The 21227-nt window shown below is 48.2% G+C and overlaps 1 protein-coding gene across 3 annotated transcripts in view; it reads right to left on the bottom strand.

Annotated features, from left to right (window-relative positions):
* The window catches only part of IDH3B (isocitrate dehydrogenase (NAD(+)) 3 non-catalytic subunit beta), a 173771-nt gene that overhangs the window by 136088 nt on the left and 16456 nt on the right, over positions 1 to 21227 (bottom strand). For all 3 annotated transcript variants that reach the window (XM_085642864.1, XM_085642865.1, XM_085642863.1), the window contains exons 2-4: positions 19073 to 19153; positions 14647 to 14745; positions 14418 to 14538 (exon numbers count right to left, since the gene is read on the bottom strand). In XM_085642864.1, coding sequence (XP_085498990.1) covers positions 14418 to 14538; positions 14647 to 14745; positions 19073 to 19153 — 301 coding nt within the window. The remainder of the gene's footprint in view (positions 1 to 14417; positions 14539 to 14646; positions 14746 to 19072; positions 19154 to 21227) is intronic.

Raw genomic sequence — 21227 nt, 5'->3', positions numbered from 1 at the left:
ATCCTTATGGAATCGGCAGAATCTGCATTGCAGTGCCATCGAGAAACCTTGCTGAACATTATATTAATATTTGCTCAGTGTGATAAACGGGGCATTCTAGAAAATAGCAAAGTGTGAATTGGTTTTCCATGCTACCAAGCCTGCACCAAGGTATTGTAATATTCTGCCATAAAAAGCACTATCATGGTACACCAATAAACTTTGGAGACACCCCACATCCCCCTGGAAAGTGACCTTTAAATCATATTGTATTTTGACCAATGATATGCAGCCACTTTACCAACGTATAGCATCTCCACCTAAGCACTACCTTCTTTATAATTTCTGTGGGCCTATCTGCATGTTGTTTTTCACTCTATCCTGCTGCAGTAAAATTAAGTAAAACTCAGATTTTACTTTGTGTAGGTAATCCATGTTGACTTTGGTTTCAACTAGAAATGGCTTCAAATGTGTTTTTGTTTGTTTTTAGAACAAATCCCACATTTTAATATTTTGTTACTAGAATTGTGATAATGACCATGAACATGTTTCCTCTAAATTTTATAGAAGGTGGAGAACTCCTAGTAAAGATATTTTCTATATGTTGCAGGAATAATGAGCATTAAATATGCCATTCACCAATAAGGTACACGTTTACTAAACTTATTACTAAACTTAGAGGGGAGTTTATGCGACGCTTTGCAATTTAGCAAAGTGCACGCAGGTCTTTGCGTTGGTGAGTAAACTGGTGCTATGTTTTGCACTTTATCATGTGAGCACCTGCGCAAAGCTTTCATACATGAAGGAATGAACGGGCTCTTAGTGGGGAAATGTCCCAGGCCTCCTGGTTCATCTGCAATAATACCCCAAAATCATTGTACCAAAGTTACTGATCTAATGTGCAGCAAAATAGCAGGATTTACCCCTACTTTCACGAACATCTACACGGGTAAGTCACCACCTCCCTTGCGGGGCGCGCTTGCAATCCTTCCAATTCTTATCGGTTTCCTGCGCGGAGAATAATCGTCTTCCAATGACTCCTTGAGAAGAACCAACCAACTACGGCTGTTAGGTCTTCAAATGATATTAGATTTTCATTACTGCTGCTGGAAGTAAATGTGCTAGAATGAACCATGTGCCAGTCAAAATGCCCACAAAACACTGTTGATTACTGCATATTTACGTGCATTACCGACGTGCCATGTGCCCATTAATGAAGGAACTCGCCTTTCCCTCCGTTGACGGCATGCTGATGCGGATATGCTCTCTGGTGCTTCCCATGTTGCTCACCATTTGGACTGGGACCCTAAAGGTTGGCGACACCGCTCTTCACCTCACCAGAAGGGTCGCTCCCCGTTAGATCAAAGTCTGTCCCTTACCATTTGTGGCCCATGCCTCTCCGCTCTTCCAGATCCCTCCTAAGCGGTGAATCAGTGGCAATCACCGATACTCACCTTGTTGCAAGCTTCGCTGTGTGTTACTGAAAGTGAAATGGTAACCCACCACTATTTCCAAAGCGCTCTGCCACCGGTTCATACAGAGGCACTACGGGAAAAAACCTCTTTGCTGCGTGCTATATCAATGTCATATTTGAGAATGACACGAGTAAAGGAATCCCTGCAGCTAGCTCAATTACTTTACTTAGTATTGGATAACTATGCTTGTAAAAACAGTAACGGTTTTCCATAAATATGTGTCCTAGGAACTGTTGTTCTGTCATTGCTCTATGAAGGGCATTCACAGAAGATCTGTTTGTTCCAAAATACGATGCACAGTATGCAAGACGTGTATTTTTAGGTTTAGGTGATTTACCCGGAAGTTGAATTTATAAAGTTCAACAACGCTCACAATAAAGTTTTTATTAAATTAGAAAATTAGGAGTAAACTCTAGAGTAAACGGTCTATGGTTGAATATTTTTTTGTGGATTCTGAAATTCCTGCTGTACTGTCTGGGTCAGATGTGTGGACCAGTGTCTGCTACTTTACAAAGATGGACAGGCAGGTAGGTAGTGGGAAGTGATGCATGGGCTGCTGTCCTCCAGCGACGGGGGGACTAGTAAAGGAGAGGTGATGGTTTTGGTAAAGCTATGCATGCAGCTATGCAAAGGCTCATGTTGCACAACGAGGGAGATAGCAGAAATGAGGGAGATAGCAAAATGAGGGAGATGGCAGAAATGAGGGAGATGACAGAAATGAGGGAGATGGCAGAATTGAGGGAGAGAGCAGAAATTAGGGAGATGTGCACCTTTGGACAAAACATTGGTAACAACGCAATAAAGTTGGCTGCCACAATGGATCGAAGGATAGGCCAAGCAGGGACTGGTTAGCTGACGGTGCAGGAGTTAAAGGCAGCACTTTTATCGTGAAGGTCCAGTTGGTGCTGGTAATGCATGGTACAGTCTACTGCATTGCAGATGGTTGGTTGGAGGGGCATATGCAAACAGCCTTCAATGCTCTATGCAATGATAAGCAAAGAGTAATGCGAAAGGCAGGGCTATAGGCGACTTAGCAGCAATGGCAGACAGTTTGTAAACGGTGATGTTACTGCCAGCTGCTGCTATGAAAGAGTAAGGGTATGATTGAAATCCTGGCGGACGTGCCACTCCTTCACAACGGTGATGGATAACTCGTCTGCCAAAATAGAAATCCCATAGGGTATAATAGGATAGATTGAGACGGATGGGACATTCGTCACCGTTGTGCAGGAGTGACCCGTCCGCAAAGATCTAAATCAGGTCCTACGTTTGCTGGTGGACCATGAAACAGCATCTCAAATGCATGTGAGAGGCAGGAAGCAACACAGAGCATCAGGAGAGAGCGGGCAGGGTGAGCTGGATACAACAGCGTCTCAAGTGTATGTGAGAGGTACGAAGCAACACAGAGCATCAGGAGAGAGCTGGCAGGGTGAGCTGGATACAACAGCGTCTCAAGTGTAGGTGAGAGGCAGGAAGCAACACAGAGCATCAGGAGAGAGCGGGCAGGGTGAGCTGGATACAACAGCCTCTCAAATGTATGTGAGAGGTACGAAGCAACCCAGAGCATCAGGAGAGAGCGGGCAGGGTGAGCTGGATACAACAGCATCACAAATGTATGTGAGCTGGATACAACAGCATCACAAATGTAAGTGAGAAGTACGAAGCAACACAGAGCATCAGGAGAGAGCGGGCAGGGTGAGATGGATACAAGAGCGTCTCAAATGTATGTGAGCTGGATACAACAGCATCACAAATGTATGCGAGACATACGAAGCAACACAGAGCATCAGGAGAGAGCGGGCAGGGTGAGCTTGATACAACAGCGTCTCAAGTGTAGGTGAGAGGCAGGAAGCAAGACTGCATCAGAAGAGAGCTGGCAGGGGGAGCTGGATACAACAGCGTCTCAAGTGTATGTGAGAGGTACGAAGCAACACAGAGCATCAGGAGAGAGCGAGCAGGGTGAGCTGGATACAACAGCATCACAAATGTATGTGAGCTGGATACAACAGCATCACAAATGTAAGTGAGAAGTACGAAGCAACACAGAGCATCAGGAGAGAGCATCAGGAGAGAGCGGGCAGGGTGAGCTGGATACAACAGCATCACTAATGTATGTGAGAGGTACGGAGCAACACAGAGAATCAGGAGAGAGCAGGCACGGTGAGCTGGATACAAGAGCGTCTCAAATGTAAGTGAGAAGTACGAAGCCACACAGAGCATCAGGAGAGAGCTGGCAGGGTGAGCTGGATACAAGAGCATCTCAAATGTATGTGAGCTGGATACAACAGCATCACAAATGTATGCGAGACATACGAAGCAACACAGAGCATCAGAAGAGAGCGGGCAGGGTGAGCTGGATACAACAGCATCACAAATGTATGTGAGAGGCAGGGAGCAACACAGCACATCAGGAGAGAGCTGGCAGGGTGAGCTGGATACAACAGCCTCTCAAATCTATGTGAGAGGTACGAAGCCACACAGAGCATCAGAAGAGAGCTGGCAGGGTGAGCGGGATACAACAGCCTCTCAAATTTATGTGAGTGGTACGAAGCCACACAGAGCATCAGAAGAGAGCGGGCAGGATGAGCTGGATACAACAGCGTCTCAAATGTAAGTGAGAAGTACGAAGCCACACAGAGCATCAGGAGAGAGCTGGCAGGGTGAGCTGGATACAAGAGCGTCTCAAATGTAAGTGAGAAGTACGAAGCCACACAGAGCATCAGGAGAGAGCTGGCAGGGTGAGCTGGAAACAAGAGCATCTCAAATGTATGTGAGCTGGATACAACAGCATCACAAATGTATGCGAGACGTACGAAGCAACACAGAGCATCAGGAGAGAGCGGGCAGGGTGAGCTGGATACAACAGCATCACAAATGTATGCAAGAGGCAGGGAGCAACACAGCGCATCAGGAGAGAGCTGGCAGGGTGAGCTGGATACAACAGCCTCTCAAATGTATGTGAGAGGTACGAAGCCACACAGAGCATCAGGAGCGAGTGGGCAGGGTGAGCAGGATACAACAGCATCACAAATGTATGTGAGAGGCAGGGAGCAACACAGCGCATCAGGAGAGAGCTGGCAGGGTGAGCTGGATACAACAGCCTCTCAAATGTATGCGAGAGGTACGAAGCCACACAGAGCATCAGGAGAGAGCGGGCAGGGTGAGCTGGATACAACAGCATCACAAATGTCTGAGCTGGATACAACAGCATCACAAATGTAAGTGAGAAGTACGAAGCCACACAGAGCATCAGGAGAGAGCGGGCAGGGTGAGCTGGATACAACAGCATCACAAATGTATGTGAGAGGCAGGGAGCAACACAGCGCATCAGGAGAGAGCGGGCAGGGTGAGCTGGATACAACAGCATCACAAATGTCTGAGCTGGATACAACAGCATCACAAATGTATGCGAGACGTACGAAGCAACACAGAGCATCAGGAGAGAGCAGGCAGGGTGAGCTGGATACAACAGCATCACAAATGTCTGAGCTGGATACAACAGCATCACAAATGTAACTGAGAAGTACGAAGCCACACAGAGCATCAGGAGAGAGCGGGCAGGGTGAGCTGGATACAACAGCGTCTCAAATGTAAGTGAGAAGTACGAAGCAACACAGAGCATCAGGAGAGAGCGGGCAGGGTGAGCTGGATACAACAGCATCACAAATGTATGTGAGAGGTACAAAGCAACACAGAGCATCAGGAGAGAGCTGGCAGGGTGAGCTGGATACAACAGCATCACAAATGTATGTGAGAGGTACGAAGCAACACAGAGCATCAGGAGAGAGCGGGCAGGGTGAGCTGGATACAACAGCATCACAAATGTATGTGAGAGGTACGAAGCAACACAGAGCATCAGGAGAGAGCGGGCAGGGTGAGCTGGATACAACAGCATCACAAATGTATGTGAGAGGTACGAAGCAACACAGAGCATCAGGAGAGAGCGGGCAGGGTGAGCTGGATACAACAGCATCACAAATGTATGAGCTGGATACAACAGCATCACAAATGTATGTGAGAGGTACGAATCAACACAGAGCATCAGGAGTGAGCGGGCAGGGTGAGCTGGATACAACAGCATCACTAATGTATGTGAGAGGTACAAAGCAACACAGAGCATCAGGAGAGAGCGGGCAGGGTGAGCTGGATACAACAGCGTCTGAAGTGTAGGTGAGAGGCAAGGAGCAACACAGAGCATCAGGAGAGAGCTGGCAGGGTGAGCTGGATACAACAGCATCTCAAATGTATGTGAGAGGCAAGGAGCAACACAGAGCATCAGGAGAGAGCGGGCAGGGTGAGCAGAATACAACAGAGTCTCAAGTGTAGGTGAGAGGTAGGAAGCAACACAGAGCATCAGGAGAGAGCGGGCAGGGTGAGCTGGATACAACAGCGTCTCAAGTGTAGGTGAGAGGCACGAAGCAACACAGAGCATCAGGAGAGCCGGCAGGATGAGCTGGATACAACAGCGTCTCAAATGTAAGTGAGAAGTACGAAGCAACACAGAGCATCAGGAGAGAGCGGGCAGGGTGAGCTGGATACAACAGCATCACAAATGTATGTGAGAGGTACGAAGCAACACAGAGCATCAGGAGAGAGCTGGCAGGGTGAGCTGGATACAACAGCATCACAAATGTATGTGAGAGGTACGAAGCAACACAGAGCATCAGGAGAGAGCGGGCAGGGTGAGCTGGATACAACAGCATCACAAATGTATGTGAGAGGTACGAAGCAACACAGAGCATCAGGAGAGAGCGGGCAGGGTGAGCTGGATAACCCAGCATCACAAATGTATGTGAGAGGTACGAAGCAACACAGAGCATCAGGAGAGAGCGGGCAGGGTGAGCTGGATACAACAGCATCACAAATGTATGAGCTGGATACAACAGCATCACAAATGTATGTGAGAGGTACGAAGCAACACAGAGCATCAGGAGTGAGCGGGAAGGGTGAGCTGGATACAACAGCATCACTAATGTATGTGAGAGGTACAAAGCAACACAGAGCATCAGGAGAGAGCGGGCAGGGTGAGCTGGATACAACAGCGTCTGAAGTGTAGGTGAGAGGCAAAGAGCAACACAGAGCATCAGGAGAGAGCTGGCAGGGTGAGCTGGATACAACAGCATCTCAAATGTATGTGAGAGGCAAGGAGCAACACAGAGCATCAGGAGAGAGCGGGCAGGGTGAGCAGAATACAACAGAGTCAAGTGTAGGTGAGAGGTAGGAAGCAACACAGAGCATCAGAAGAGAGCTGGCAGGGTGAGCTGGATACAACAGCATCACAAATGTATGTGAGCTGGATACAACAGCATCACAAATGTATGTGAGAGGTACAAAGCAACACAGAGCATCAGGAGAGAGCAGGCAGGGTGAGCTGGATACAACAGCATCACAAATGTATGTGAGCTGGATACAACAGCATCACAAATGTATGTGAGAGGTACAAAGCAACACAGAGCATCAGGAGAGAGCAGGCAGGGTGAGCTGGATACAACAGCATCACAAATGTATGTGAGCTGGATACAACAGCATCACAAATGTATGTGAGAGGTACGAAGCAACACAGAGCATCAGGAGAGAGCGGGCAGGGTGAGCTGGATACAACAGCGTCTCAAGTGTATGTGAGAGGCAGGAAGCAACACAGAGCATCAGGAGAGAGCGGGCAGGGTGAGCTGGATACAACAGCGTCTCAAGTGTATGTGAGAGGTACGAAGCAACACAGAGTAGCAGGAGAGAGCTGGCAGGGTGAGCTGGATACAACAGCGTCTCAAATGTATGTGAGAGGTAGGAAGCAACTCAGAGCATCAGGAGAGAGCGGGCAGGGTGAGCTGGATACAACAGCATCTCAAATGTATGTGAGAGGTACGAAGCAACACAGAGTAGCAGCAGAGAGCGGGCAGGGTGAGCTGGATACAACCGCGTCTGAAGTGTAGGTGAGAGGCAGGAAGCAACACAGAGCATCAGGAGCGAGCGGGCAGGGTGAGCTGGATACAACAGCGTCTCAAATGCATGCGAGAGGCAAGAAGCAACACAGAGCATCAGGAGAGAGCGGGCAGGGTGAGCAGAATACAACAGAGTCTCAAGTGTAGGTGAGAGGTAGGAAGCAACACAGAGCATCAGAAGAGAGCTGGCAGGGTGAGCTGGATACAACAGCATCACAAATGTATTTGAGCTGGATACAACAGCATCACAAATGTATGTGAGAGGTACGAAGCAACACAGAGCATCAGGAGAGAGCGGGCAAGGTGACCTGGATACAACAGCATCACAAATGTATGTGAGCTGGATACAACAGCATCACAAATGTATGTGAGAGGTACAAAGCAACACAGAGCATCAGGAGAGAGCAGGCAGGGTGAGCTGGATACAACAGCATCACAAATGTATGTGAGAGGCAGGAAGCAACACAGAGCAGCAGGAGAGAGCTGGCAGGGTGAGCTGGATACAACAGCATCACAAATGTCTGAGCTGGATACAACAGCATCACAAATGTATGTGAGAGGTACGAAGCAACACAGAGCATCAGGAGAGAGCGGGCAGGGTGAGCTGGATACAACAGCGTCTCAAGTGTATGTGAGAGGTACGAAGCAACACAGAGTAGCAGGAGAGAGCTGGCAGGGTGAGCTGGATACAACAGCGTCTCAAATGTATGTGAGAGGTAGGAAGCAACTCAGAGCATCAGGAGCGAGCGGGCAGGGAGAACTGGATACAACAGCGTCTCAAATGCATGCGAGAGGCAAGAAGCAACACAGAGCATCAGGAGCGAGCGGGCAGGGTGAGCTGGATACAACAGAGTCTCAAGTGTATGTGAGAGGCAGGAAGCAACACAGAGCATCAGGAGCGAGCGGGCAGGGTGAGCTGGATACAACAGAATCTCTAATGTATGTGAGAGGTACGAAGCATCACAGAGCATCAGGAGAGAGCTGGCAGGGTGAGCTGGGTACAACAGCATCTCAAATGTATGTGAGAGGCAAGGAGCAACACAGAGCATCAGGAGAGAGCGGGCAGGGTGAGCTGGATACAACAGCGTCTCAAATGCATGTGAGAGGCAGGGAGCAACACAGAGCATCAGGAGAGAGCGGGCAGGGTGAGCAGAATACAACAGAGTCAAGTGTAGGTGAGAGGTAGGAAGCAACACAGAGCATCAGGAGAGAGCGGGCAGGGTGAGCTGGATACAACAGCATCTCAAATGTATGTGAGAGGCAGGAAGCAACACAGAGCATCAGGAGAGAGCTGGCAGGGTGAGCTGGATACAACAGCATCTCAAATGTATGTGAGAGGCAGGAAGCAACACAGAGCATCAGGAGAGAGCGGGCAGGGTAAGCTGGATACAACAGCATCTCAAATGTATGTGAGAGGTACGAAGCAACACAGAGCATCAGGAGAGAGCGGGCAGGGTGAGCTGGATACAACAGCATCACAAATGTCTGAGCTGGATACAACAGCATCACAAATGTATGTGAGCTGGATACAACAGCATCCCAAATGTATGTGAGAGGTACGAAGCAACACAGAGCATCAGGAGAGAGCGGGCAGGGTGAGCTGGATACAACAGCATCACAAATGTATGTGAGAGGTACGAAGCAACACAGAGCATCAGGAGAGAGCGGGCAGGGTGAGCTGGATACAACAGCGTCTCAAGTGTATGTGAGAGGCACGAAGCAACACAGAGTAGCAGGAGAGAGCTGGCAGGGTGAGCTGGATACAACAGCGTCTCAAATGTATGTGAGAGGTAGGAAGCAACTCAGAACATCAGGAGAGAGCGGGCAGGGTGAGCTGGATACAACAGCATCTCAAATGTATGTGAGAGGTACGAAGCAACACAGAGTAGCAGGAGAGAGCGGGCAGGGTGAGCTGGATACAACAGCGTCTGAAGTGTAAGTGAGAGGCAGGAAGCAACACAGAGCATCAGGAGCGAGCGGGCAGGGTGAGCTGGATACAACAGCGTCTCAAATGCATGCGAGAGGCAAGAAGCAACACAGAGCATCAGGAGCGAGCGGGCAGGGTGAGCTGGCTACAACAGCATCTCAAATGCATGTGAGAGGCAGGAAGCAACACAGAGCATCAGGAGCGAGCGGGCAGGGTGAGCTGGCTACAACAGCATCTCAAATGTATGTGAGAGGTACGAAGCAACACAGAGCATCAGGAGAGAGCGGGCAGGGTGAGCTGGATACAACAGCGTCTGAAGTGTAGGTGAGAGGCAGGAAGCAACACAGAGCATCAGGAGCGAGCGGGCAGGGTGAGCTGGCTACAACAGCATCTCAAATGTATGTGAGAGGCAGGAAGCAACACAGAGCATCAGGAGCGAGCGGGCAGGGTGAGCAGAATACAACAGAGTCTCAAGTGTATGTGAGAGGTACGAAGCATCACAGAGCATCAGGAGAGAGCTGGCAGGGTGAGCTGGATACAACAGCATCTCAAATGTATGTGAGAGGCAAGGAGCAACACAGAGCATCAGGAGAGAGCGTCAGGGAGAGCTGGATACAACAGCATCTCAAATGTATGTGAGAGGCAGGGAGCAACACAGAGCTTCAGGAGAGAGCTGGCAGGGTGAGCTGGATACAACAGCCTCTCAAATGTATGTGAGAGGCAGGGAGCAACACAGAGCATCAGGAGAGAGCGGGCAGGGTGAGCTGGATACAACAGCGTCTCAAATGCATGTGAGAGGCAGGAAGCAACACAGAGCATCAGGAGAGAGCGGGCAGGGTGAGCAGAATACAACAGTCTCAAGTGTAGGTGAGAGGTAGGAAGCAACACAGAGCATCAGGAGAGAGCGGGCAGGGTGAGCTGGATACAACAGCGTCTCAAGTGTAGGTGAGAGGTACGAAGCAACACAGAGCATCAGGAGAGAGCGGGCAGGGTGAGCTGGATACAACAGCATCTCAAATGTATGTGAGAGGCAGGAAGCAACACAGAGCATCAGGAGAGAGCTGGCAGGGTGAGCTGGATACAACAGCATCTCAAATGTATGTGAGAGGCAGGAAGCAACACAGAGCATCAGGAGAGAGCGGGCAGGGTGAGCTGGATACAACAGCATCTCAAATGTATGTGAGGTACGAAGCAACACAGAGCATCAGGAGAGAGCGGGCAGGGTGAGCTGGATACAACAGTATCTCTAATGTATGTGAGAGGCAGGGAGCAACACAGAGCATCAGGAGAGAGCTGGCAGGGCGAGCTGGATACAACAGCATCTCTAATGTATGTGAGAGGCAGGAAGCAACACAGAGCATCAGGAGAGAGCTGGCAGGGTGAGCTGGATACAACAGCATCTCAAATGTATGTGAGAGGCAGGGAGCAACACAGAGCTTCAGGAGAGAGCTGGCAGGGTGAGCTGGATACAACAGCATCTCAAATGTATGTGAGAGGCAAGAAGCAACACAGAGCATCAGGAGCGAGTGGGCAGGGTGAGCTGGATACAACAGCATCTCTAATGTATGTGAGAGGCAGGGAGCAACACAGAGCATCAGGAGCGAGCGGGCAGGATGAGCTGGATACAACAGCGCCTCAAATGCATGTGAGAGGCAGGAAGCAACACAGAGCATCAGGAGAGAGCGGGCAGGGTGAGCTGTATACAACAGCACCTCTAATGTCAAATGCATGTGAGAGGCAAGGAGCAACACAGAGCATCAGGAGAGAGCGGGCAGGGTGAGCTGGCTACAACAGCATCTCAAATGCATGTGAGAGGCAGGAAGCAACACAGAGCATCAGGAGCGAGCGGGCAGGGTGAGCTGGCTACAACAGCATCTCAAATGTATGTGAGAGGTACGAAGCAACACAGAGCATCAGGAAAGAGCGGGCAGGGTGAGCTGGATACAACAGCGTCTGAAGTGTAGGTGAGAGGCAGGAAGCAACACAGAGCATCAGGAGCGAGCGGGCAGGGTGAGCTGGCTACAACAGCATCTCAAATGTATGTGAGAGGCAGGAAGCAACACAGAGCATCAGGAGCGAGCGGGCAGGGTGAGCAGAATACAACAGAGTCTCAAGTGTATGTGAGAGGTACGAAGCATCACAGAGCATCAGGAGAGAGCTGGCAGGGTGAGCTGGATACAACAGCATCTCAAATGTATGTGAGAGGCAAGGAGCAACACAGAGCATCAGGAGAGAGCGTCAGGGAGAGCTGGATACAACAGCATCTCAAATGTATGTGAGAGGCAGGGAGCAACACAGAGCTTCAGGAGAGAGCTGGCAGGGTGAGCTGGATACAACAGCCTCTCAAATGTATGTGAGAGGCAGGGAGCAACACAGCATCAGGAGAGAGCGGGCAGGGTGAGCTGGATACAACAGCGTCTCAAATGCATGTGAGAGGCAGGAAGCAACACAGAGCATCAGGAGAGAGCGGGCAGGGTGAGCAGAATACAACAGAGTCTCAAGTGTAGGTGAGAGGTAGGAAGCAACACAGAGCATCAGGAGAGAGCGGGCAGGGTGAGCTGGATACAACAGCGTCTCAAGTGTAGGTGAGAGGTACGAAGCAACACAGAGCATCAGGAGAGAGCGGGCAGGGTGAGCTGGATACAACAGCATCTCAAATGTATGTGAGAGGCAGGAAGCAACAGAGCATCAGGAGAGAGCTGGCAGGGTGAGCTGGATACAACAGCATCTCAAATGTATGTGAGAGGCAGGAAGCAACACAGAGCATCAGGAGAGAGCGGGCAGGGTGAGCTGGATACAACAGCATCTCAAATGTATGTGAGAGGTAGGAAGCAACACAGAGCTTCAGGAGAGAGCTGGCAGGGTGAGCTGGATACAACAGCATCTCAAATGTATGTGAGAGGTACGAAGCAACACAGAGCATCAGGAGAGAGCGGGCAGGGTGAGCTGGATACAACAGTATCTCTAATGTATGTGAGAGGCAGGGAGCAACACAGAGCATCAGGAGAGAGCTGGCAGGGCGAGCTGGATACAACAGCATCTCAAATGTATGTGAGAGGTACGAAGCAACACAGAGCATCAGGAGAGAGCGGGCAGGGTGAGCTGGATACAACAGCATCTCTAATGTATGTGAGAGGCAGGAAGCAACACAGAGCATCAGGAGAGAGCTGGCAGGGTGAGCTGGATACAACAGCATCTCAAATGTATGTGAGAGGCAGGGAGCAACACAGAGCTTCAGGAGAGAGCTGGCAGGGTGAGCTGGATACAACAGCATCTCAAATGTATGTGAGAGGCAAGAAGCAACACAGAGCATCAGGAGCGAGTGGGCAGGGTGAGCTGGATACAACAGCATCTCTAATGTATGTGAGAGGCAGGGAGCAACACAGAGCATCAGGAGCGAGCGGGCAGGATGAGCTGGATACAACAGCGTCTCAAATGCATGTGAGAGGCAGGAAGCAACACAGAGCATCAGGAGAGAGCTGGCAGTGTGAGCTGTATACAACAGCACCTCTAATGTCAAATGCATGTGAGAGGCAAGGAGCAACACAGAGCATCAGGAGAGAGCGGGCAGGGAGAGCTGGATACAACAGCATCTCAAATGTATGTGAGAGGCAAGGAGCAACACAGAGCATCAGGAGAGAGCGGGCAGGGTGAGCTGGATACAACCGCGTCTGAAGTGTATGTGAGAGGCAGGAAGCAACACAGAGCATCAGGAGAGAGCGGGCAGGGTGAGCTGGATACAACCGCGTCTGAAGTGTATGTGAGAGGTAGGAAGCAACACAGAGCATCAGGAGCGAGCGGGCAGGGTGAGCTGGATACAACCGCGTCTGAAGTGTATGTGAGAGGTAGGAAGCAACACAGAGCATCAGGAGAGAGCGGGCAGGGTGAGCTGGATACAACAGCATCTCAAATGTATGTGAGAGGCAGGGAGCAACACAGAGCATCAGGAGAGAGCGGGCAGGGATAGCTGGATACAACAGCATCTCAAAGGTATGTGAGAGGCAAGGAGCAACACAGAGCATCAGGAGAGAGCGGGCAGGGTGAGCTGGATACAACCGCGTCTCAAGTGTATGTGAGAGGTAGGAAGCAACACAGAGCATCAGGAGAGAGCGGGCAGGGTGAGCTGGATACAACAGCATCTCAAATGTATGTGAGAGGCAGGGAGCAACACAGAGCATCAGGAGAGAGCGGGCAGGGTGAGCTGGATACAACAGCATCTCAAATGTATGTGAGAGGTATGAAGCAACACAGAGCATCAGGAGAGAGTGGGCAGGGTGAGCTGGATACAACAGCATCTCAAATGTATGTGAGAGGCAGGGAGCAACACAGAGCATCAGGAGAGAGCGGGCAGGGTGAGCTGGACACAAACTGCTGCTGTAAACCATTAAAGGGTTTGAAAGAAAAACGAACAACAGCGCAACACAAATCACAGTATAACTGAAATAAACTTAGAATCAATGTACCCAAAAAGTGGGATTATAATTTTTTTTAAAACCTGTAAAAATATCGAAAATTATCCTTTGTACATTAAATGAGCTACTAGGATTATTGGTATGGATTCCGGTAGGAAAAAAGGAAAGGATTACTATTATTAGTTAGGGTAAGGGAAGGGGGTTAGTGGAAGGAATGAAGTTAGTCAAACGATTAAGGTAATGGGTGGGTGAGGTGCAGGGTAAGGTGTACGGCTAAAGTTAGAGTTAGAGATGTCTGCGGGTAGGATTTGGAGTTAGGTAAAGGTGAGAGTTATGGTAATGGATGGGTAAGGACAATGGTGGATACAAGGTTAAAGATAGGCCTGGGAGGGTGCTAAGGGTTAGTTTAAGAAACGGCATTAGAGTAAGGGTTGAATTAAGGTAATGTAAATGTCTAGTGGGAGTATATGGTTAGGGGCGGGGTTAATAGCTAGGGCCTGTGTAAGAGATGCTGGTAAAGTAAAGAATGGGTAAGTATTTACTTTATGCAAACGTTATGACGAGAGAGTAGAAAATATATCACATCTTTGAGTCATTCATTCGTCTTTAATTGCCGAGTACACAAAAAAGTAAAACCATTATTCAAGGACGACAGTGTAGCTCCGTGCAACGCAGCATCCCGTACCTTTGATGGCGACCCGGTTAGCCTTCATCGAATTCAGAACCTCCTCTAGCTTCTTATCCGAGGCAGTGGTCTGAACTTCGCTAACATGGAACTCGTCGAACACAACCGGCACGCCCGCAGCCTGCAGAGCATAGACACTGGGGGTAAGAACACTGCTCACTGCTTCAATGTCAAGGAACCAGAGAATGGCTCATGGGCACATTACATGATAGATGATGAACTGACTCACCTTGAAAACCTCTTTGACGGACTGCATGAGCTCAGGACCCACTCCGTCCCCAGGGAGCATGGTGACATGGAACGCCCCTTCAGTTTTAACTCCCTCAGTCTGTCAACAAGAAAAACAACTTGCATTAGGGACTATAGTCGCCCACTGGTTGTGGTGGCAGATAAGAAGCGAACCTGCCAAGGTATGTCCACGGACACAGATTTCACCAGTAGGAAGGAACCCCTTCTATAGTCACAAACTTTCAGCGGAATTTGGGAAGTGTGTACATAATGGGGCAGTAAACGGAAAATCAGAACAAGGTTGACATGAGAGACTTTGCCATCAATTTGTGTTTTAATGTTGCCAATGCTAGGCAGACGGATTCATATGTATTCTAAATTAAAATGTACACGGTAAGCGACACCTCAAACATGCACTAGGAAAATGTTGCCAGCTTGGAAACAAAAGATGTTATCTTCTAAGTATATCCTTAATTTGTGACTGGGTATTAAGACAACCACATGCAGTAGTTACAGTGTGACAGTCCGATAACCTTGACCTCGAACTAACCCGACTGTGAGGACAGTACTGTGAGCAGCCGACTCAGTGCGATACCGCCCTGGGATCCTTTCGAATTAAGATACCTTCTCTCTGATCATGCTTTGCTAGAAATGTAGAATCTTAAATCTTTTTTTCCCTGTGAAATAGATGCCTTACACTTCAGAGGTTTCTCATTTATCTGGTTCAGGCATTTTAACAAGTGAATGTTTATAACTTTATAAATCGTACCATTTTTCAGCCGCAAGACTGATCAGCAACATTGCTCCTGAGTTCTGGAAGCTTTTAGTAAGCAGACTAAAATAATATGATTCAGTTTCTGTGAAGACATAGTAGTACTGGAATTCAACAAATGGTACAAGCTGTTCATCGCATCTAAACTGACCGCACGGACCTCCACCCAGGTTACTGTATTTAATGTGCTTCAGTCTTGATTGAAGAGGTTCTACAGGCAAAGTGCAAGGAAAGGCGCAGATTCGTCTTCCGAATGTATTCTAGAACTAGCTTTTTAGACATTTGATTTAGCTCAGTTCTCTTTCAAAGAAGCAACAAACGCTTTGACTGAGGACATATTTTAATCTTAGTTGCGCAATCATGAACGTAAGGTACTTTAAGAAGATCATTGTTTATTGGATCCTACTGGCTTACACACTTATAAGAGCATCGTGCTTGGCTAGGGGAGCCTGGGAGCTTCCTGCCTCCTGGTTCCTGCGTTGAGGACCGAGAGGCAGCGGCCGGCATGAAGGTAAGCCGATTTCTTTTTCTTCACTCCACCCTCCTCGCCACCCCCGATAAGCATCAGCCGCCACTGGTAGGGTTACAAGCTGACCCTTCAGTTGTGCTAACTACTGAACAGAGAGACCAAGGTTAATACTTCAAGGTATCAAACGACTTGTTGCATTAAGGCTCACTTGGTCCTCAAATTGAAATTAATGTACAAGTTACAGTATGCAACTTTTACAAAGTTGCATTTTTCTGCTGTCAATCTCCTGTGTCCTTATTGGTTGCAAATGGTGCCCCAACCCGAGACACCTACCTGCCATTCTAGGGACACATACTAACGACTCCCAGGAAAGGAGAGAATAGGGTACTGAACTGGATGGTGTTACCTCCCTCCTGCAGGAAGCCATATGGATGTTGGCCCAAAAGACAAGCGTCAGAGCTAAAGCCGTCATTCAAGAGCAAATGGGAGAGGGGCAGCCAAGTTGGCACCCGAGAAGGAGAGGGGAAACCTGTTGACAAACCATTTTTTTCAGGGGCATGGAGCCACACCTCTTGCTTGGACTGGGGCATTCTTGACACCAAAAGAGAGGTTATAACACATTGGGAGTGGGCTTAATGGTGCATCTTGGGATAGCCAGATGCCACAATTCCCAAAAATGGGTCCTCAGGAGGCAGGGGACCTAGTAACCCATTGGCTACTGACAGTATCTACCCTGAGGGCACTTTATTAGCATAACCTGGGTACCCAGAAATCAGACCTCGTCTCAATTGGAAGAAGGACCGAAAAAGGTCTGCCCTGCTGCACTGTGGAAGCAGCTAAGAGGGGCTGTACCAGCGTGTACTGAACCTGGTGGCTAGCAAGCTTGAGATACTGTGCCTGCTGTGTCTTGCTCTTGGAGAAGTCGCCTCAGAGCCCAGCCAAAGTCAAGAGATTATAAAGCTCATCTGGCTGACCTCCTGTTCACAGTACAGCGCACCAACAGCTGAGAAGCCTGCTAGGGCAGGTTGCTAACCGCCGCCATGCAGTATCAGAGACCAGGACCTAATGCTCAAAGTTGCACTTCAGTTCGCCGAGCCTGTGAGAGTCATCGGAGTGCAGTTTGGTTGCCCAGAAGCCGAGTAATCGCCCAGGGAAGGTTCTGTCTGGGCTTCAACCAGCACTGAAAGGACCTCGAGGGACGTCGACTCTTTGACCAGAACCACCTTACCCCCTTTTTGGACCGAAGAGAAGCCGAAGAAAGACCCCCGTCTACTATATCGCATTCACAGCATCCTTCATCCATTTTATCAGGACCACTTCCATAGGAAACCACTGCAATGGATAAAAGTGCCTGGAACTGACTGAGCGATTGCTTCTACCCTTGAGGTAACTTCCTAAGGACGATACCTTTCCCACTGACTGGCTCCCTACTGAATTAAGCCGCCTAAAGTGGCCGTGATAAAACTAGCCTAACTTTTCAGTAAAAAGGTTTTTAAGGTTAAAATTTGTTGAATTTGCCAATGGTTGTTCCGTGAAATGCTTTGATTTACTATACCTTGAAAATGCTACATCTCCGGAATACTTCAGTTGATCTTTTTTGTTGTGGTGTCAGAAATTCATTAAAATACAGACTATTTTTACAAATCAATGTCGGATTTCTTCTTCAATTGTTTTGCTGCTGTTTAAATGCTTTACACTTGTTCCTTTGAGTAAGACTTGCAGCTCAGCGCCACAGCTACCCACGGCTGAGCTAAAGGTTTGACAAACAAACCTAAGCATCCTGAAGGGGGCTGGAATGTGTATTACACGGTCTGGTTCCACAGCCACACCATATAATACGCCCCTTTTCCTCACAATGCTTTTCAGTTCAAGTTGCTGCATGTTAGATGTTAGTTTACATGCTTCCGGGAAATATTATGCGCCACATAAGATCTCAGATCGGGGAGCATTCACATTGCTGAATAAATAGGAATTGCAAGTGGGGGGTATTGCTTAGACTGTTTAAGGATCATCACCAACAAAGAACTAGGTAGGCCTTCAAAAACCCATGCCCCAGTCACTGGCATAAGCTAACCTACTTGCAGCTGAATCAGAAAGAAGCCTTCCCTGCCTGTCTGCACGTAGGATGGCCGATTGTTTGTCAAACCACTGGGATAAGCATCCTGGCCTCTCACTTGTGCTTCTGACCACACAACTGGTCTCCAGAACTGGGAGACACAACCTCCTGTAGGGTCCTCATGGGCACCCGCACCTATCTTAGGAGAATGACCAACCTGATGGAGTGACTTGCACCAAGATGCCGAGGTGCCTAAAGAGAGCCTGCTTGAAGGAGGGATCATATCTGTTGAGGAGCACTTGCCTGAGAAGCCTGAGAGCGGTGGAGATGAGGTGCACCCCACACCATGGGGAGTTGGAGCTGGGAGAGACAGGACTAAAGAGAGACTAGGTTCAGATGACAGGGACCTGAAGAACCAGTCAATCATATAGCATTTTTGCAACAATCTAACCCTAGCTTCGAAGGGAATGTTGTCTCTACGTAGAGTATGTTAACAATCCAACCCGTGCCATTCAAACCAGAATCAAGCTTTGGTCGAAAGATGAACCTGGTCAGACGTTTCCACACAGAATCCCATAGGTTCCCAAGTCTACCAGCCATCTGCACCGATGCTCAATCCAATCTCAAAGCTGCGTTCCGTAGCTGAGACCGCTCATAGTCCACTTTTAGAGCTTAAAAGGTTCAATCGATTGCCTTTAGCTTGAATATAGAATACGGAAGTCCTATATGCAATGGTACGGTAGATGCAAAGACATCGGCTTACCAGACATCATTCATGTTACGTCACCACCATGTCTGCCTATCTCATTTCTGCTACGATACATATCTCAGATCAGCATGAAAAATGCATGTATGTGTGCAATATGACTATGAAATCAAAAAAATAATCTTACTGAATGATTTTTGTTTGTTATGAGTTTCCTCCATCTTCTAACACATCCGAAGTATCCCAAAAATATGATTTGGTGGATTCTGTTTGCCGTTCCCATGGCGAGATGCAGTTTACTGAAATTAATTATCTCCCAACACCCCAGTTTTGTACAATGTTCAAGGTAGGTTTGTGGGATGCTCAGGCACACATTCTCAGTCCCACATCCCCGCAAACACACCATCCACAATGCAACACTCACCTGCTTCTTGAGAGGGTGCTGGAGACTGGAAGATGTTGCAAGAGTACGCCAGCCCACGTGAGTCCATGGCACCATCAATCTCTGCAGAGAAGGCATGGATACATTAGAAATATAGAGGCATGACAACACACACTCACTGCCAAAGGCTCTGCAAGGGATACATGGAAGCTTTGGAATATTTCCAGTGAACTACAAGGACTTGCCTGGAGACCTAGCAGTGAATGGGCAGACAACTGCACAGAATGCTATTAAACAAGCACTTCCAAAGCCAACAGGTCTCATTACTTGCTGCGCTTTGCTGCAGTACCGTGAGTGCCAGAAAAGCCTAGAGCCAGCCTTCTGCGGTATTCTGAGTTTGACACAAGTCATGAGAAGCGTAGAGCGAGTTACTCAAAAGAAATGTAGTTTATTGTTTATATACTTGCGACTTTAATAAAATAGATTTATAAGAAAAAAGAAATGGAGTGTATGAGATGCTCACAAACATGAGAGGCCTTGTGTGTAAGATGCTCAGAGAGATGAGTGGCATGGTGAAATGCAAGTATGAGAAGCCTAGTTAGTGAGATGTTCTCAAAAATGAGATGCCTAATATGCAAGATGCTCACAAACATGAAAGCCTAGTGTGAGACAACTCACAAATGAGTACAGTATGAGATCCTAACAAACACAAGAAACCTAATATGCAAAACTCACACACAAGTTCAGTGTGCGATGCCCACAGACAACACAGGCACGGCACTCAAAAATGAGTCATTTCCGACATGCATGCAGGCTCAAGTAGTGCTCCCAGCTTTAATTATCTTGGGTATAACTTAAATGTGTTCATGAAATATAGGATTCTCAATAGTTACTTTTTTTGTCAAACAAAGAATACGATGTAAAAATCAGATTATATTGCGATCTATTAACCTGAGCAGTGGATCTGTTCCTTACAAAATGTGCTTGAGAAGTGAAATTTGCCTATTATTCTTTAATAATAACTAAATATTTAATGTATGAAATGCCCACCGTTTGCTGGGATATTAGGACAAACGTTAAAATATGTATATCACATGGACATTTTAATGCGTCTGAGACACAATGAATAAACAAATCTACAAGCTATTTAGAAACGAATGCACACATAAACAAATCGCCTTTCTCCGCCATCTTCCAAAAAGTATTGCAAACAGTGCGTATGGGCGCGGCATATTCGACTCATGAACTTCATGAATACTTCGTTTCGACAGGTTGGTTTGTCTCACTACCAAACATAGCGCCAACCATGCCAAAGATCGAACTCTCGACCTTTAGCTAAACAACTGAGGCAACGCTAGGCCCACAGAGCTATGGTCATTACCATTTTGGCCTCACATACATATGCTACAGCGCTGTGCAGATGTCACCCCACTGTGGCATTGTTCCCAAACTCTGTATCCAATGAAATGAGCTAGGACAGCACATTTTTTTGGCAACAAAGAATTTGAGAACTTCTCAACAGTGTGGCTATGGTTCTACAGCGCAATGCTTCTTTCAGGCATCTCTATAGGCTACAGCACACTGGTTCGAATCTCCCAGCGCCTTGAAACACAATATACCTACGTAGCACAATCACTAAAGTGACTTCAAAACCTATTAACAAAATAAAGCAAACCACCTTACTCTACCTGCTTCTGTACAACATTGTAAGGGTTGTAAGGCTTCTGGAAACAGCCACTCATTTTGAAAAAGAAGCAGAGCTACTTATGTCACTCCAAAAATATTACACATTTAAAAATCTCAAAAGGTGTGCGTCTAAAAACATGCTCTTTGGATGCCACACACCGTATGCTCGAGGAAAAAGCTGGGGCCAATGCAGAGCAGTAGCTGCTTCCACAACTGTGCAAAGCATATGGAAGCTACATCTTTGTGCTGGCTTTGCTACACTGTTGAATGGCTCACATACACTTCCGCCCTAATGAAATGTGCTACAGCTCTACGAGGCCCTGCTGAGCGGAGACCTTTGACTCTAGTGAAGCATTTCAAGTCGCCGCACACGTAACAGCTCCTCCTCAGTGAGCAGGATAACGAAAAGAAGAGGTGGCCGGGTAAGCGAGACCGCGTGGACGGAGCGGGTGGGAGGCCGGAAGTGGAAACGGCTAAAGGGGAAGAAAGCAACAGGGTACAGAGGGATTGC

This window comes from Triturus cristatus, chromosome 2_2 (genome assembly GCF_964204655.1).
Source record: "Triturus cristatus chromosome 2_2, aTriCri1.1, whole genome shotgun sequence".
NCBI lineage: Eukaryota > Metazoa > Chordata > Amphibia > Caudata > Salamandridae > Triturus > Triturus cristatus.
This window is presented reverse-complemented; position numbering and strand designations above follow the sequence as displayed.